Source organism: Pelecanus crispus, chromosome 8 (assembly GCF_030463565.1).
Source record: "Pelecanus crispus isolate bPelCri1 chromosome 8, bPelCri1.pri, whole genome shotgun sequence".
NCBI lineage: Eukaryota > Metazoa > Chordata > Aves > Pelecaniformes > Pelecanidae > Pelecanus > Pelecanus crispus.
The window spans coordinates 299856-317151 of record NC_134650.1 but is presented as its reverse complement, the minus strand read 5'-3'; the positions used below and the strand labels follow the sequence as shown (position 1 = coordinate 317151).

The following is a 17296-nucleotide window of genomic DNA, read 5'->3' as shown; positions in this document are numbered from 1 at the left end:
AGTGAAGATCAGCTGGGAAGTTAACTCTATAGAGGTGTCAGGTTAGCTATTAGATTAGTCTGCATTAGCTATTAAACACACTGCTCTCATGGTAAAGCACTGGAACAGATTGTCTGGGGAGGGATGTGGAGACATCATTGTTGGAGGACTCTTGAGAACAGGTCGGATAAACGTCTATCAGGAATGACACAGAAACAGCTGCACCTCCTTGGAGAAGAGCTTGGGCTAGATCAGAGATTCCCAGTGTGTAGTACATGAAACACAGATGGCATGCAGGGAGAGCTGTCTTTGTGGAGGCAGTTACCTGAGCAGCCACTCCACCCCATGCAAGCGCTTGTGTGAACTGCACGGCAAGCATCTTCACACAAGTAGTTCTGTCAATTAGCAGATAGACTTAAATACCACCCATTGGCCAACTGTCTATAGCTTGCCTGTTGTGGACAACTCCACCACTAGCTCCTCAGCCTGCTCTCTTCTGCAAGTCTCCAGCCAGTGCCAGCACATGTATTTTACAGTCAGGTTGTCTGAGTAAGGCCCAGAGAAGGACAGCTAGGGAGCATGGTAAGACTGAGGTTTGGATGGATCAGTTTGTCTGGATGGGGAAGGATGGCACCAGGCTGGAGACTTATTAGGTGTGTTTATGGAAGGGGAGAAACACAGGCTGAGAAACCTCATCTGGGGAGGTGAAAGATGGCAGGAGACCTGGTGCTGGGAGTTACGGTCTCTTGCTGATGGCAGTCATATGTATGGCCACTGCTGTTACTTTGGTGATAGGCAAGCAATGTTGAGGTCCTTCATATCCTTATATTCCATTATTAAAAATATACATAGACATACATACAAAAATATATACAAACACAAAGGTCTGCACCTCGGAGCCAGAACGACAAGTAGAGTTTCCAGCTCTCAGGCTGGAGCTTACCAGCAGAGATAGTGCATCAGCAACAACAGTGTCTAAGCAGAGCTGGAGAGGGCTTGTCTTTCTATGTGTTATTCTGTCCATATTAATCTATGCTGTTCTATCCTTATACTACACCTATAAGCACCAGACTACATGACCAAAAAGTGTATTGCAGGATCCAGATTACCCTTCAGAGCGAACACGCAAAACTTGGGAACATACCTTGTCTAAAAGCTCTTGGTTCCTCTTAATGAAAAGCTGTTTGTCTTCCACCCAGTGTGAGTCCTGTTGGATGAAGCAGTACTATTACAGAATAATCAAACTCCATGAGGTTGGGCACATCTACTGAAAATTTGAGCCACAATATTAAGGTTTTAAAATCCTACAGGAACGAACTCTCATTTACAGAATAACAACACATTAGTCTACCAAGCTATAGCAAGTCTGAACTTGCTAGACCTGCCTGTTTACTGAACAGCGACATTACATCTCATGGAAGTCTATACTGAAATTGTGCTAGGTATTTTGTAAGCAAGAGCAGGTAAGATCCAAAATAAGAAGAGACAAAACACAAGAAGTGCTTACCTGCCCTTTCTGTGCCAAAGTTTTCTCCAGATCTTCTATTTTGGCTTTATATCTCTGGACTTCAGCTTGGAGCTGCTCCTGAGCCTGTTGAAAGTCAGGCACAGCATTAAACAGTAACAAAACCAGCAATATAGCTGGTATTAAAAGGAAGCCAAACACAGCAGAGTCTGGGTTTATGCTGTTACTTCCACTGAGTGAGTAACCATTACAAAGATTCTGGCTCAGCAATATTTTTTGCCACCCCTCAGATGACACAAGGGAACAGAGTGGTAGATCAGCCCCCCTCTCCCCACCCAAGCCTATTATTCCCATGTATTGCATTGAAGTAGCAAAACACAAGCTCAGGTATTCAGGGTGACAGGCTTTGCTCAAAGACCCTAGTAAGGGGCAGTCTCTGAATTGAAGAAAAGTGCTTAGTAGATGAGAGTGGCAAAAGATAGTGGAAAGAAGGAATTATAACTGCCTGGAGCATCTTCAAGAGGTGACTCAACAAAGTGCTAAACAACCTGGTGCAATCTCACAGCTGACACTGCTTGAGCAGGAGTTTGGGCTGGTGACCACCCGAGGTCCCTTGCAGCCTGAATGATTCTATGATTTTATTAGAGGGACAACATTTTTAGCCTTGCAAGGTTTACTGTAGTCTGCATCACATTCAAATTTGAATGTGATTTGCATTTCTCTGTTAGAAACATTCAGGTGAACATTCCTAATGTTGATGCAATGTGTGCCTTTGTGAAAACCCACAGGCCTCCATTTACCTTTAAACCCCAACCCCTTCACACCTGGGCAAAAGATGCGAAAACCCTTGTGATTCTGTACCAAACTGCAGAATTTCCTGCTTTGGCATGCCTGCCTAGCTGCAGGGTTTTCAGGTTCAGGTGGAGGACAGCCCCTTGTAAACTCAGTGATTGCATCTGTTCTTAATTGTCACTCCCTTTAGATGTACCCAGCAAATGAGTGAAACCGACATCTCTCAGTTGTGTGGATGCTGTATGTAACTCCATTCCCTTGTATGTCACTTTGAGGGGTTTGCATGTCCTGATAGCAATGAAATGCTTTTACCCTCACACAAATACTGACCTTGGCTTCTCTTTCAGCATCTATGATGCCTCCTGTCTGCTCCTGCAGTAGTGCATACGCTCTCTGCAGGGCCTGGTACTCCTTTGTTAGCTGTCGAAACCTCAGCTCTGATTCTTCAGCTGCTAAACCCTGAAGGATGAGAAAGAACATGTCTAAGGAGCAGACAGTAGAGCACTGCCAACACAAAGAATGCAAGTGAGATTTGTTAAGCACAGTAGATGGTTTACAGGTCTTGATTCAAATAGCTTTTTTGGTGAACTTGCTGTGATATGAAGTAATAAGAATGTGGAATTTAGACAGCATTTATATGTCTAGGCTAAAAGAAATGTGATAGGTATATTTTCTTGAAGGGGGAGAGGAAAAAAAAAATCGTCTCAGATTGCAATGAAGTCATAGCTGTGGACTCCAGGGACTCAATTTTGAAAGAACCTCTCAGAACTTATCTCTCAATATGCACTATAAAACCCTAAGTGTTTTTGAGAGCCTGGCCACTTGTTTTGGAAGTCAAAGTCTCTTGAAAACCTGTCCTTGCTTATGGAAAGAATCAGATCTTACCTCATCGAGATCATCATCTGGGGTTGCTGGTGTTCTGTCTGTTCTATATGAAGCCACAGAGGATGTTTCAGAGTCCATGGAATCATCATCGTATCCAAAAACTGTATCCACAACATGTCTCTAAAAAAGGGAAAACACGTTTTCTGAATCTCCTTGGAAACAGGTAGCATGAATTTCTGATGGGGGGAAAGGTTAGTTCAAAATCACATTGCTAGGTACTTAAAAAAGGCAAGACATGAAAAAAGAGCAATGGGCTACATTGGAGGACAAAGAGGAACCAAGCTCTGTTTCCCACACAGTGTTTCTGCCTTCTGGAGGTGGGATGTGGCTGTTGCAAAGTCATTCTTCACATCTAGCTGATAAAGGAGCTATGTGAACCACTACTGACTACTCGGCTCTAAAGTTATTCTAAATTATACCAGCTTTGGACTCAACCCAATTCAGGGTAATACAAGGGGTAGCCAAAGGCCTATGGAACTAAGCAGGAGAAAATGACACTCAATTTCTCAGGCAGAAACTTCCACCTGAAGAACAAAGATGCAGAAGGATTTTGGTTTAGTCCATACGTGCTGTGAAAAATAGACAGCAGAATATAGATGGGAAAGTCTCTGGAAATGTAAATACATCTCAGCATAACAGACCTTGAGACTGATATTTATAGAAACCAGATGGAAGGAAGATTATTACTATTTCAGAGAACAAGGAAAAAAGTCCCATTTTCCTGAAAATAAAATAGATATGTGTCCTGGTTTCGGCTGGGATAGAGTTAATTTTCTTCCTAGTAGCAGGCATAGTGCTGTGTTTTGGATTTAGTAGCAGAAGAATGTTGATAACACGCTGATGTTTTTAGTTGTTGCTGAGTACTGCTTATGCTAGTCAAGGACTTTTCAGCTTCCCATGCTCTGCCAGGTGCACAAGAAACTGGGAGGGGGCACAGCCAGAATAGTTGATCCCAACTGCCCAAAGGGCTATTCCATACCATACGGCGTCATGGGCAGTATAGAAACTGGGGGGGTTGGCCGGGGAGCAGCGATTGCTGCTCAGGAACTGGTTGGGCATCGGTCGGCGGGTGGTGAGCAATTGCACTGTGCATCACTTGTTTTGTATATCATTATTATTATTATCATTATTATACTGTTACTATTATCATTACTATTTTACTTTATTTCAATTATTAAACTCTTCTTATCTCAACCCAGGAGTGTTTCTCACTCTTACTCCTCCGATTCTCTCCCCCATCCCATCGGGGCAGGGGCAGTGAACGAGCGGCTGCGTGGTGCTGAGTTGCTGGCTGGGGCTGAACCATGGCAATATGCAAGCTTAACTAAATTTCAAAGTGGGCTTAAAAAGCTCTCCCAAAGTAACTAAGGTGTTTATAAAACCGATCACTAAAGCAGACTGTTATAATCCAGAAAGCTTTCTTTAATCAGATTGTGTTTTCCTACAGAGTCTACTAGTATTATTTTATAAGGTGAAAACAAATTTTCCTCTTACCTTAATTGGCTTTGAGCTCCTTTTATGCTTTCTGCGACGAATTAGTTTCTCCCTGTCCTGGAAAATAAGATTAAAAAGTTACTCTCTCTTTTCTTGTTTGCAGCTGTAGAAGCCAAATCTACAGAGGAAATAAATCATTGGGCTTCCACTGACACTGTTCATGTGTTCACACAGGAATCCGATTCCAGGTGGAAGGGAGGATTCATATCCAAATCTGTACATGTGCCACCTGAAAACCACTTGAAGAAGGGAAGATGGGATATCTGAAAAAAACCTCTTGTTGTGCAGTTGCCTTGACAGGCTGTCAAATGACAGGCGCCGATGGATTTCCTGTTAAAATCCAGGCTTGTTGCAGGGCACTGGTTTGGGCTTTGCATGAGAGGCTGTCTGCCTTCCCTGCAGAGGAGATGCTGCCTGTCTCAAAGGCATTAAATGATGGTAGTGTTGATCTCACCACTGCTAGCAATGATGTCTTGGAAGAGGCAACAGCCTGTTTTGGAGTCTCTTTCTCCTTCCCCTCAACATCATAATGCAAAGTCAGCTGAAAAAGGGATTGTCAGTATTAAATGACAGAAGAACTAGCGAACCACTGTCGAGCAGCACACGCTTTTCCAGCACATGATATTGCACTGTGTGCTTGCCTCTTGTTAAGGAAGCTTTTTAATGGTAGCTTAGTTATAATGATAAAACAGCTTGGCACAGCCCTGCCTTGTGAACATGTAGCTTCCCAGGCTCCATGGTTCTTAGTCTGCATTCATTTCTAGAGCTCAATTCACACACCAGTTATACTTTTGGGCTGTAGGGGCTGATGCCCCACTAGAAATTCAGTTAAACTGCACCCACACACACCTATATCTAAAAATTTGCAGGTATTAAAAATAAGGTAAGATATTAACCCTCAGACCTCTAGCTATAAGAAGTAATACTATCAGTGGTGAACTGTACACAGGAATCATTCCTAATTTCCTGGTGCTCTGGACATACCCTTGTTAACTCATCAATTATGTTCTGCTGTTCTATGACCTGAAGCTTTAAGAATTCAGTTTCTTGTTCCTCATTAGCCTGATCCAGGTCATTGAGAGATCTTAATTTCTTTAGAGGAGGATGTGATGTCATTTTTTCTCTCTGTGGTAAGAAGAAACAGATAAAATAAGATCCAGCAATTAAAAGACAAAAAGACCACCTTTCAGTTAAAAATTAGACATTATCTTTCATTTAAGCTGTACAGCCCTTTGAATATAGAATCATAGAATTGTTTAGGTTGGAAAAGACCTTTAAGATCATCCAGTCCAACCATTAACCTAACATCACCAAGTCCACACTAAACCAATCAAGGGTAGACTAGACTAAACCATGTCCCAAAGTGCCACGTCTGCCCGTTTTTTGAACACTTCCAGGGATGGTGACACCACCACCTCTCTGGGCAGCCTGTTCCAAAGCTTGACCACCCTTTCTGTGAAGAAATTTTTCCTGATATCCAATCTAAATCTCCCCTGGTGCAGCTTGAGCCCATTTCCTCTTGTCCTATTGCTAACTACTTGGGAGAAGAGACAACAGTATTACACACTATATGCAACACATTTTCTCTATGCATATACATGCATACACTGTGCAGATGTGGCCACCATAACAGACATAGACCATACAGTAATCCTCATTTTGCTCTTCAGTACCAACCATTTCTATATTTTCTTTAGTGACTGCTTTGAGTTTATCTTCCATGCGCTGCAAAGACTGCATAAGTTCATCATTTCTCTTCGTGAGGCACTTGTTCTTTTCCAGAAGAGGTTTACATTGTTTCTCAGCTTCTCGGACACGCTTCAACTGGATTGATAAAAGCAATTAATAATTGTAAACAATCCAAATAAAAAGATACTTTGTTAGAAGTATTTTTGTTACTTCCTTGTTGGACTACTGTCCCAGTAAAATGCCAGTGATCTAATGGACCTGATGCTTACAGCTTTCATAACTTACTTTATCTATAAATCCTAAAGCATAATTCTGCATATCTGTTTCCAAAAGATGTCTTTATCTATTGGAAAACTCAAACATAGAGATGAAGCAACCCAACACACAGTCAGGCAACTGCTACAAAAGTCCAAAGTGACCTGTGCTTTATCAGCAAGAAACCCACTGATTTTCTCATTGAAAGACAGATTTGCATACATACCTACTCAGTCTGGATCACAGCAATAACAAGACAGTTCTAAGTCTGGTTTTTAATGCCACACAGTGCAATACTTGTGCACGTGCACAATTAACTTCGTTTTAATGAACAAATCACATAACATTTAAACAACAAATCCCATAAGATAGGAAGGTATCTTAGGCCATGCTTGGAAGTTCCAGTATTGGTACAACTACAGTTTTAACCAAGATCTCTTCCTCTGAAAAATTAGTTCCATCCAGTAATATTGAGTGTTTTATAGATATAATTTCTTTTTCTAAGGGAGGACAAGGAAGACGGCGTGTGGCTGTGGAAAGACATCATCTTTCTGCCCAGATGATCTACCTAACAAAGGCACTGTCCCAGTTCTGTATTACTGTTCATCACTGGGAGGTTCCTGCCCCTTGCAGTTCTGCTGGGGAAAGGACTGAGAGAGTTTTCTGTAGCTGTTAAGGACAGTTAACCACATTTGCTTACATCATCTTACTAGGCTATTTAAACTAACCCAGTGATTTTGTCTGAAGCAGGTTAGCAAGTACCTGATATCCCTTCTGCTAACAGGAAAGGGGGGAGCAGCTAGGAAGTGGTTACATCTTTGATCAGCACAGTTGTGGGCAAAACAACCATTTGTCCTGCCCTAAGAATGAAGTTAGCTGTTGCTGTCCAAGTGTATCTTAAAGAGTATAGTATTTCCAGCAGTACTCCCTGTCACATTTAACAAAATGTGTTCATTGTAGTCACATTGTACAAGATACAGCTTAGAAGCCTTTTAAAATTACTTTCTTTCCCTGTGAAAAAATAGGCTGAATATTTAATGACATGCAACAGCTAATCAAGCTGACTCATCAGACTCCAAATTATTCAGTATCATAGAAATTTGGGGGTTGAGAGCTTTTCATAATTGAAGAGAGCCATGTGAACACATTTGTAATTTGCAATCTTGATAAGACATTATTTTGCAAATATTATATTAAGAACATTGAGGACATCCAAGCCAGCTAAATTGATACGAAAGGAGTGTGTTAGAACTCCTAGGTCAGGAATTTACAAAAAAAAAAAAAAAAATCAGGAGTTGAATTTCACCACCCTCATCCTTAATCACAGAAGTAGAAATATGGAGAGGTTAAAAAGCCAGGGTGCTGACTTCAACACACAGGTATCACCACCTAGGAGTAAATCAGATAAAGGGATCACTTCATTGTTGTCCATTCTCCCTAGATCTGACATTTAACTGTTCTCAACCTGGTCAAATACTGGACTACAGACATTATTTCATTTACAAGTCTCACCATACACTGTTGTACGCACAAAAAGTCAAGGAGGGAACATAAGCATTCATATAGAAACATACAAGCCTCCCTGCCTCAACTTCTCAACTTCCGTTGTGATTTTGTACTTGTACAACTTCAATGAAATTAGTTTAATTCTAGGATTTTAAAAAAAAAAAAAAAAAAAAAATTTCATTCTCAGCCTCCTGAGTGATTAGCCTGATGGATAGAAAAGGCATATGCATCACTGGCTATCATCCTTGGATCCTCCTCTCTTTGCCTTTCCCTATGGCTCCTGACCTCCTCTGTCTGATAGTGCAAACCTCACACACCAGTTCGTTTCGTTCGTCAACGAGCAACGTGTTCCTGTCTTCCAGCTTCCGGATTGTAGCATTCAGTTCTGCTATCCTCTTCTGGTTTCTGCGCAAGTCCTGTTTGTTGGCAACAACATAATACAGTTACCAATTCTTTTCAAAACACATGCTTGGGAAAAGAATCCTCAAAAACCACACATCAGTCAACCTGTCATCATCAACGAATTATATTTATGGATTTTTACAGTATTAAGCATGTTGGCAAAAACATATATATTTTTGAAACAAAGTACCTGGTTTGGGGGATACTTTAAGATTGAAAATTTTCAGTTGTTTAAAAAAAAAGAGAAAACAACCAAACAGATGTTGATATTTTTTATGATGGGGGAAGAAAAAGCAAAAAGCTAAAAGATTCTAATTTTTATTGCCTTTTCCCATACATTGCTGCTATTTGCTGAGCCACTATGTCAGGTGAAAAAGTAAGGACATTCCTTTTGTCAGTATCAATTGCATTTACTTTCTTATTCCTCATTTGCATATGTGTAAATATGTGTACATATACACATTTGTTGTGTAAACACCATATATTTACTCACACAACCAATGAGTTGCGTGCTTTGTGAATGACAGCAAGGCCTGTATATGTGGAGAATAAGACAGAGAAAGAGGGGGATCTCCTAAGAGTCTCACAGATTCCCCCCCACCTCAGCTTTCTCCCTGCCCATCTTCCCAATTCTATCTGGTTTTGAGGATGCAGACTATCCAGGTAGTTATGTTCATGGAATGATTCTTTCAAAGGGGTACTAATAATTTAGGATGTTTTATATTTGTAGATAGAGTAACTGAAGAAACAGCCTTACAAAGCTTTGTCCCACTAGCATTCTCTCTGAAGAATCTATGCTCATAACTTCTCTGCAGTGAGTAAGAGTGCGAGTGTTTTCCTGGGGCCTGAGAAAATACTTAAGCAAGAGAAAAACACAGCCATGTTTCTGTTTTGCAGGGGCCAGTAAAACCTGCATACAGGGCTGCTGCAGTGCTCCGAACCATCTCCAGCCCTTCCTGGGATCTCTCTCTTGGGACTGCTCATGTTACACTCTGCCTCCTTCACCAAGAAGAGCTGTTCATCCAGAGCTTCCTTCTGCAGCTGCAGCTTCTGCACGTAGCCTGTCTGTGTCTCCAGTTCTTTCTCCAAGGAAAATATGATCCTGTCTTTAGCCTTGATCTCGTCCATCTGAATGAGAGAAACACCAGAACAACAATATTACTGTGTAAAGGCAACAGCATTTCAGTCTTCTCCAATCTAGTAGTATGTGATTTACTTACTAGCGGTGTTCAGCACTTAAATCTGCTATATGATACTGCACCGGGCTTGTAAAACAATACACTTTGATGTTTCAGCCATAACCATACATTGGCACAGTAGCAGATTCACCAGCCTTATACAGAGCAAAGCCCAGGAACTGAGCATGGTGTGATGTCCTAACAGATAAATGGATGAAGAGTTCAGGCTTTCACATTGCATTGCAGTCAGTTATTTGTACTAGTGAAAAATGAGTATAAACCTTGACAAAACCAAAAAAGCTTAGACTAGCTCCTGCTCATGTAAATGGAACTACATTAGCTGAGACAGCAGAGGTTACATTCTGATTCTCACAAACAGAACGCCTGTGCAGACCCAGTGTTACTTAAAGCTGACTGCCATGTTATTAATCTTCTGCTGAGTGCAAACTCAAGGCTATTCATTTTATTGTTACTTCATTTCTGCCCAATATCCCAGGACTATCCAAGACAAAAAGAAGTGCGTCTTATTTCACCTCACAGAAACTTTAAGAATGATGGCTGAGTAGAAAATTTTTGATTAAAACTTAGAGTAAGATGAGCCCATACAAGCCTTGCAGTCATGAAAATTGGTACGGAGCTGCTAATGTCACTAAGCTCAAGAAAATTTGGTGAACCAGAATTTGCAAATCACTCTGGCAAAATAAAAAGTACTGTTATCTGGGAATTATATGAATCATTCCCTGAAAACAAAAATTTTATCTATACTAAATTTTGGCTGAAGCTGCCAAAGATACTTTCTGGTCTTGCAGCTTTCTAGGCTTGCTGAAATCCTCCCCAAAGTATTTTTCAAATGAATAAGGCTAGATTCTGATCTCCATTAACTAGATGTCACTCTGATGTAACTTCCTCCATTCTGCTAGCAATACAATGGATTTGGAAACCACTTGTGTAAGTCAGATAAAAATAATTCTGGACTTGTTCAAGGTTCTTCTGTGAATAAATAGCTTTCCAAAAAAGCCTTTCATCAGTTGCTAAAGATAAAATCATACAATACGTATGGGGAACCTGAGTTGATCTTAATGTTGCTAAATGTCTCAGTTCTACCCTGAATTTCACTATAGTTCCTTTTTATATTAAAGCCGTGAAACTAGATCCTCAGTTTCAGATTAGAAAAAATGTAGTTTGTCCTCATGGCTGCACAGAACTGCAAATGGGGATCAAAGTAACAAGAAGGGCCAAAATTCAGAAAGCAGATATGAAGAATCCACCACTACTAGTCTGTACTACATTATTGAGCATTTTGGCAACACAACAACAGAACTCCAGTACACAGACTTTGAATTGGGAGGAGGAGGAGGAATTACTCTTGACAGTTTAAATTACCATTTCTTTCATGTTGCAAGCAGGTCCAGCTCCCCAGATGATAGGGAAACATGGCAACTTGCACCATTGCTGATGTGAGCCTCATTTTGTTCATTTTCCACAGCAATTACTGAAAGCTATGGCCAAGACCAAACCAAAAGGCATCTCCCCTCCTGCCACGGTTTAATGTGTTTAGGATACCATCACAAGGGCTACAGAAACTAACAAACTGCAAGTGCAGATGCAAACACTCTTTTTCTAACACTTTGCGTTGTACATGTATTAGCATCTCAGCAAGCCAAATCCTTACCAACTAGGCCAATCATTTTCTTACTTTAACGTGTTAGCTGCCATCACAGTGGTTGCTCTAGCCGACTCACCGGGATCTACTTACTGCTGAGAAATGGCAATGAGAAGTTTTTAATACTTTTGCAAACTCAGGCATGTTGCAGAGTTCTGTTATTCACAAAAAGCTGAGAGGCACAAGAGACAAACTCACTACAGTGTAAAAGAACACGTGAACTCTTTTGGTTACTGACCAGGCGGCGAATATCCCTTTCACTCTCCCATTTGATCTTGGAAATGGCTTCCTGGTGGGACTGATGCTCACTCCGAAGATCCCCTGCCTTGATCTTATCAGCTTGGATCATATTGTTAAGGGCCTCATCTACCTGCTTTTTGGCAGACTTCAGTTCAGTAATTTCCTGCAGAAGCTTAAGGCGCTCAGAGTCGAACTGTTTTCTGGCCTCTTCACGAGCCTCAATAGTCAGCGCTGTCCTTACTTTATCGCTGCTCCCATCCCGCAGCGCACACAGCGCTGACTTGAGGCGCTGGATTTCACTGTCTCGGACTTTCACCATCCGCGTCATCTCCTGCTCATGCTGTTTGATGAGGTTCTCCCTCACGGCCTGCAGCTCCTTCATTTTCTCCTCATGGAGTTTAGCTTTTAGCTCCGTGATCTGCACAGTCTGCTTGCGCTGCTCCACCTCACGGATACGCTTAGTTTCTTGAGTCTTCTCTCTTTCAAGCTTAGCAACCTACATTGAGATAAAATTAAAGTCACGTGCCACCAACATAATGTTATCAAAACAAGCCCACCCAGACACACAGCCATGTCAAATTGAGGAAGACCCTGCTGCAGACCCTAGATGATCCTCCACCCTCCTACCACAAAATATGGGCCAATTCCTGGGGCATTGACATAGATTTTACACAAAACAACTCCGTCTTCTCCAGGTGTCTTGCCTCATGCAGTGACACTACATGTACTTTCAATATTTCCTTTGGAATTAAGACTCCATGTATATGCATGCATTTGTGTAACAACTTTTTAACCCATCAGTCAACATCAGTCAAATTCACCAGAAAATTAGAGGTCTTGGAAATAGCAAGATTCCTACACTTTGATGACCATGGGCAGACAATCAGATGAGAGAGAAGTGCTTGCCTCTATATGATCCCAACTAAGGTAAGGTGCAAGTCTGAAAGTCCAGGAAACATTTAATCTTTTATAGATGTTCTTACCCATACATAGAGCTTTAACAGGCATTTGTAGTCACTCAGACACATATCTACAGAAAAGCATGCTTCACTGGTTATTATGCTTATGGAACAGCTAGCTTTACTTAAAGTATGTCCTTTGCTACTCCTCATTAACAACAGTTTTTAAAGTTCTTTGTCCATAGCTTTGGAATCAAAGCTACAGAGCAACCCAACCAGTCCTCAGTACACTTGCATTAATATATCTCTAGGTGCAACTTCATATCCCTGGTCAATTCCATAATAAAAACCTGTGTGAACCTACACCAAGGGAAAGCAATGGATAAGGAATGGCTTCAGTTCAAAGCAAACTCTGTAGGTTTGTTATTTACAGTGAAAAAGAATGGGGTTTCAAAGATTGTAAGAACTTCTTTGTTAATTCCTTTTTAAATAAAGGCCACAAAGAACAAGGAAGCGTGAGCAAACCTTTCTGAAAAGAAAAACACAGGGGAAAAAATGCTGAATATGAATAAACATAGTAGTAGTCACCCGAAAGCCCTCTAACAGACACTGGTGGTCTAGCCTGAAGGCCTAATTGATTACTTGGAGAGGACTTACTGAAGGTAGGAAGTGCTATCGGCTATATGCAGAGCTGATTGACTTTTTTTTTTGCCTCCTATGCTATCCCCATCTTATTTCAGATATACCTTTCCCAAAATAAGCCATTAGGAGAGTTTGAAAGCGTACTTTTACTTCTGTTTCAATCAACAAAGTCATTCTGACAAGTAACAGACTCTAAAAATGAGAGGCATCTTCCTCAGAAGGCTCCATGGAAAACAAATCTGAAAGATTCTCCTAGAACTCCCTCCACAGGACTCTAGGATGCACAAAAACTTTTCAAAGCAAAGTATTCAATACACGTTTTTTAAAGGTGGTCTGCTCTTGCAACTGCCACTGACTTCTGTGGAGGACATCAGAGGCTACTGATGCAGTAAACTATCTGTAATAATACATGTCATATACAACAAAAAGATTTTCTAGCCAGGGACTAAAAAGTAGTCTCTTTTAATCACATCTGTACGATTCATGTGAGATATTAAAATGCCTTTACTACGCAGTTCACTGCTGAAAAGAAAGCCACACATAGCCTTAGCCCCCCAAGTCCTTAGGACAGGTTTTTGATTTGCCTTCACTCCTTTTTCATTCTAGGTTCATCCTTGATTTTGAATACTCGTGACTAAAAATGAGCCTAATGCCCTCTTTCTTTCTCATAACACACCTCTTCCTGTTTTTTAAAAAGGGAGTTGAATGTGCTGCAAAACAAGGTGCAATTATTCTAAGTGATCTGTTCTGGCATGACACAGAAAGACACATCTAAACTTTCAAAGTAGTTTGGGTATCCATGACGGCACAATGCAGACCCAGCTGGGGCCTGAGTACAACCCCAGCTATGCTCTGGGATGCCTGGTTTTATGGCTATTAGTTTCCAGGATGCCTAGTTTATTAAACTGAAACACGATCACGTCAGGCTGACCTGTAGATGTACCATTCTGATGGGAAGAAAGGGAAAGTGAATGAGGGCCCTGTGGGAAAAAGATTATTACATTTGAAGCAATGGAAAAGAGACCTGTTAAATAAAAGACCACAACGGCCCAGAGGTTTCTAGTCTCTTTGGATTCATTGGTAGAGTGAACTTACTGCTAGCAGAAACAGGAAAAGTCCAAAGATCCTATTTGTTTGACCCCTTTGTGGGATGAACATTTTCTTAAAGCTCCTTCTGATATTGTGGGTGACTGCCCAGTTTGGCATCCCATTTCTAACCTGATTTTACAGGTGACGTTGTACCAAGATGTCCAATCTGAACCTGGAAGAGGAAAGAGCTAAAATCTGAATTCCAGGTTAAAATAAAATTTGCAGCGATGTCTGCTCCTCTCAGTCCAAACTGCAGAACAATTCAGAAGTGTGATCTACTTCCAGGAATGGACAAGAACACCTATGGATGTGCATCCCGAGAGGTACTGAAGCGTGCAAGCAATTTCATTATTTTGTTCATGTTCTGCTCACCTCCTTTCCAGTGTTACTCAAGTGCATTTAAATATATTTCAGATAAGCTTTTTTGGTTTTGTTTTCAAGACTTTCCTGCTCTTGTAACTCATTATTTTGGGCCATCCTTGAAGTCATGTCTAGTAACAAAAACGTGCACTGGCAAATTCCATATTGGAATTCCATAGCTGCAGTGACAACAAAAGCAGCAAGACTCAGAATACAGCAGAAAGCATTACAGAAGCTCCTTGGGCCATCAGTTTTCTGGCAGCCAGCCTGTGACTCCTTAAGACAATAACTAAGCCTTGTCTGTGGGCAACACATGAATGTCAAAGCCTGCAGGGAAAACAAAAGAATCAAAAAACATTTTTGCTTTCCAAGACTGTCATCGGCCATCTATGAAAAGAAAGGGATGCAGAATGAGTTTGAAAGAGTGATGACTTCCACTTTGCTGTGGCTTGCAAATCTTGTCTGTTTTAAAAGGTTGCAAATTTATGGCTATAAACCTTACTGGTAGGTGAAGGGAGAATGCCCCCAGAGATTCTCAGGACATCGGATAACACAGAACTGGCTATTCTTGCTTTCATTTAGCTTCTCCTAAATTATACAAACCAACTTGCCCTAACTACACTGGCTAATAGTTGTCTGAGATTACCAGTATGATGAACCTTGATATATTGGCATGAACATCTGTCCCTAAAAGAAAGAAGCTATGAAAAAGACCTCTTAGAGGCTGAAGGATTTGTGGTTATTCAGGTTTGGAAGATAAAAGCAAGTAATTCTGGGTTTATTTGCCCAGGACATATACTTATCTGCAAAGGAATCAAAGAGCCAGGCTGATGGACTTCAACTATATTCCATTTGGAAAAACAGTATATCACTAGGCATCATCCTTTGAAACTGTGGCTGCCACCAGATTGCAGGTGTGGGATGCCTGGCTGCAGTTAGCACTGCCTCTAGTCCACTGCATAAGAATTCACCAGGAGCTATTAAACAGACATTTGTTATCTTCCCTGCTCATAAAGAACACACTGCTAAACCTGAAAACTGCCTTAATCTCACTCATGTTCAGGGAACTTTAGCACTTACCACATAAGGGTTTATTGCACAAAAGCTGTACTCCAACTATAAAACACAGACATTGTGCTTGCCGCTAGAAGCATCTCTAAATGATGAGGGAGCAACACTGTGAAGAGCAAAAAGTACACTTCTCTGCAAAGCCACTTCAGCATCACCTGTGGGAAAATTGATGCTGCTTGCAATGATTTTAATAGAAGGTGGGCAGGGTATGTGCAGAGTAGGTGTAAAATAACAGGCAGTATTTTATACTTTGATAACACCCAGCTCATTACCTTTTTACAGGTTACAAAAGCTATAGTAGTGTAAAGAGATACTATGTGTTTTGCAAGGGCTGCCCCAGCATAGACAATGCAGGAAAAGAGTGAAAAATTCAGCAGAAGATGCAGGCAAGAGCTGAAGCTGCAGCGCACAGCCCTGAGGTTGTACCAAAGGCTTCTAAAGTATATGGGAGTCACCACAGACCTTCACAGGTATGCCTATAGTATAGGACCATAGCTATACCCTGCATGCATGATATTCAGATGGCTTTAGACTAACTTTGCATATCCGAGACTGTAACTCTGGCAGACCGTTGGTACCTGAACAAGCTTTAAACAATGTGTACATATCCTAGTGTACGCAATACAGTTCGGCTGCACTGCAGATGGATTACAAGGGTTCACATGGACTGTCGTGCTATATATTTAAGGAATACTTCACTCAACTTTGAAACGAGGGCATGTCTTGCTGAAATATCAGTCATTCAAAAACCAGCAACACTACACAATTTCTAAACTGGATAGGATGAAACCCACTAACTGGAATATGGCCAAAGTTGTTACAAAAGACATATTGCTCCATTTGAGGGCCAGAGGCTTCTTAAACTTGTACCTCAGTAAAAAGGAGTCTTTTCCATGGAAGCAATAGGACATCCACAGTAAGAAAACGTTGTATGTTGGGAAAGAATCAGACCACTGTTCTAGGAAAGAGTTGTGTTGCAGCTGTTGATTTCTGTCATACTGTTTTTTCCATGTGTTTCTCTTCTTCAGTGCAGACACTGTTATTTAAACCAAACCCTCACTCACCTTAGATTTCTCCTGATGCAGCTCGATTTGAATGTCTGTTAGCTTGGTCCTGAGTTCCTCATTGGCAGCCTGTAGGGCAACAATCAGTGCCTCAGGCTTTTCGCCCTTGCTACGTCCTTTTTTTGACATGGTTTCTTATCAGCGAGGGTCCACGTGTTTAATTATTTCAAATACGGACTGCCATCTTTTTCTGTTCCTTTCAGTGCCAGTTAGTTCAGCACCTACTGTGTGACATTCCTTAAGGTCCTGGACTCAGCTGCTTTGGAAGCCCTGTGAGAAAATAAGACATACTATTATTTGTCAGTGGACACTGCAGCATGACAGCTCACATGGTTACAGAACACAAGAGACAGCTTACTTCTCCAAACACTGCAATCTTTGTCTGTGCAAGGGAGATCCCAGCACAATCAGGCGTCTGTATGCAAGTCTGGTGTACTAGTAGAGATTCCATATATGCCCTTTTCCTGTTCTCAGAAAGGGGCACCATGCAATGAAGATAGGAGTTTGTTTACCATAAGGATTAGTGCTGTTGAGAGTACAGCACTAGAAAGGACAGGTCATTTAATCCAAGCCTTGCAGTCTCAGGTAACCACAAAGGAGGCACTTTAGTCTCAAGGATCTAC

At 41.2% G+C, this 17296-nt stretch overlaps 1 protein-coding gene across 2 annotated transcripts in view; it reads right to left on the bottom strand.

Moving 5' to 3' along the window:
- JAKMIP2 (janus kinase and microtubule interacting protein 2) overlaps positions 1-16802 on the bottom strand; it is a 28572-nt gene extending 11770 nt beyond the window's left edge. The window contains exons 1-11 of one of the 2 annotated variants that reach the window (XM_009483809.1): positions 16674-16802; positions 11547-12044; positions 9386-9595; positions 8383-8481; positions 6293-6439; positions 5600-5740; positions 4616-4672; positions 3122-3241; positions 2567-2695; positions 1487-1570; positions 1124-1186 (exon numbers count right to left, since the gene is read on the bottom strand). In XM_009483809.1, coding sequence (XP_009482084.1) covers positions 1124-1186; positions 1487-1570; positions 2567-2695; positions 3122-3241; positions 4616-4672; positions 5600-5740; positions 6293-6439; positions 8383-8481; positions 9386-9595; positions 11547-12044; positions 16674-16802 — 1677 coding nt within the window. The remainder of the gene's footprint in view (positions 1-1123; positions 1187-1486; positions 1571-2566; positions 2696-3121; positions 3242-4615; positions 4673-5599; positions 5741-6292; positions 6440-8382; positions 8482-9385; positions 9596-11546; positions 12045-16673) is intronic. The other variant, XM_009483810.1, reaches the window with a different exon arrangement.
- Positions 16803-17296: the final 494 nt, after the last annotated feature.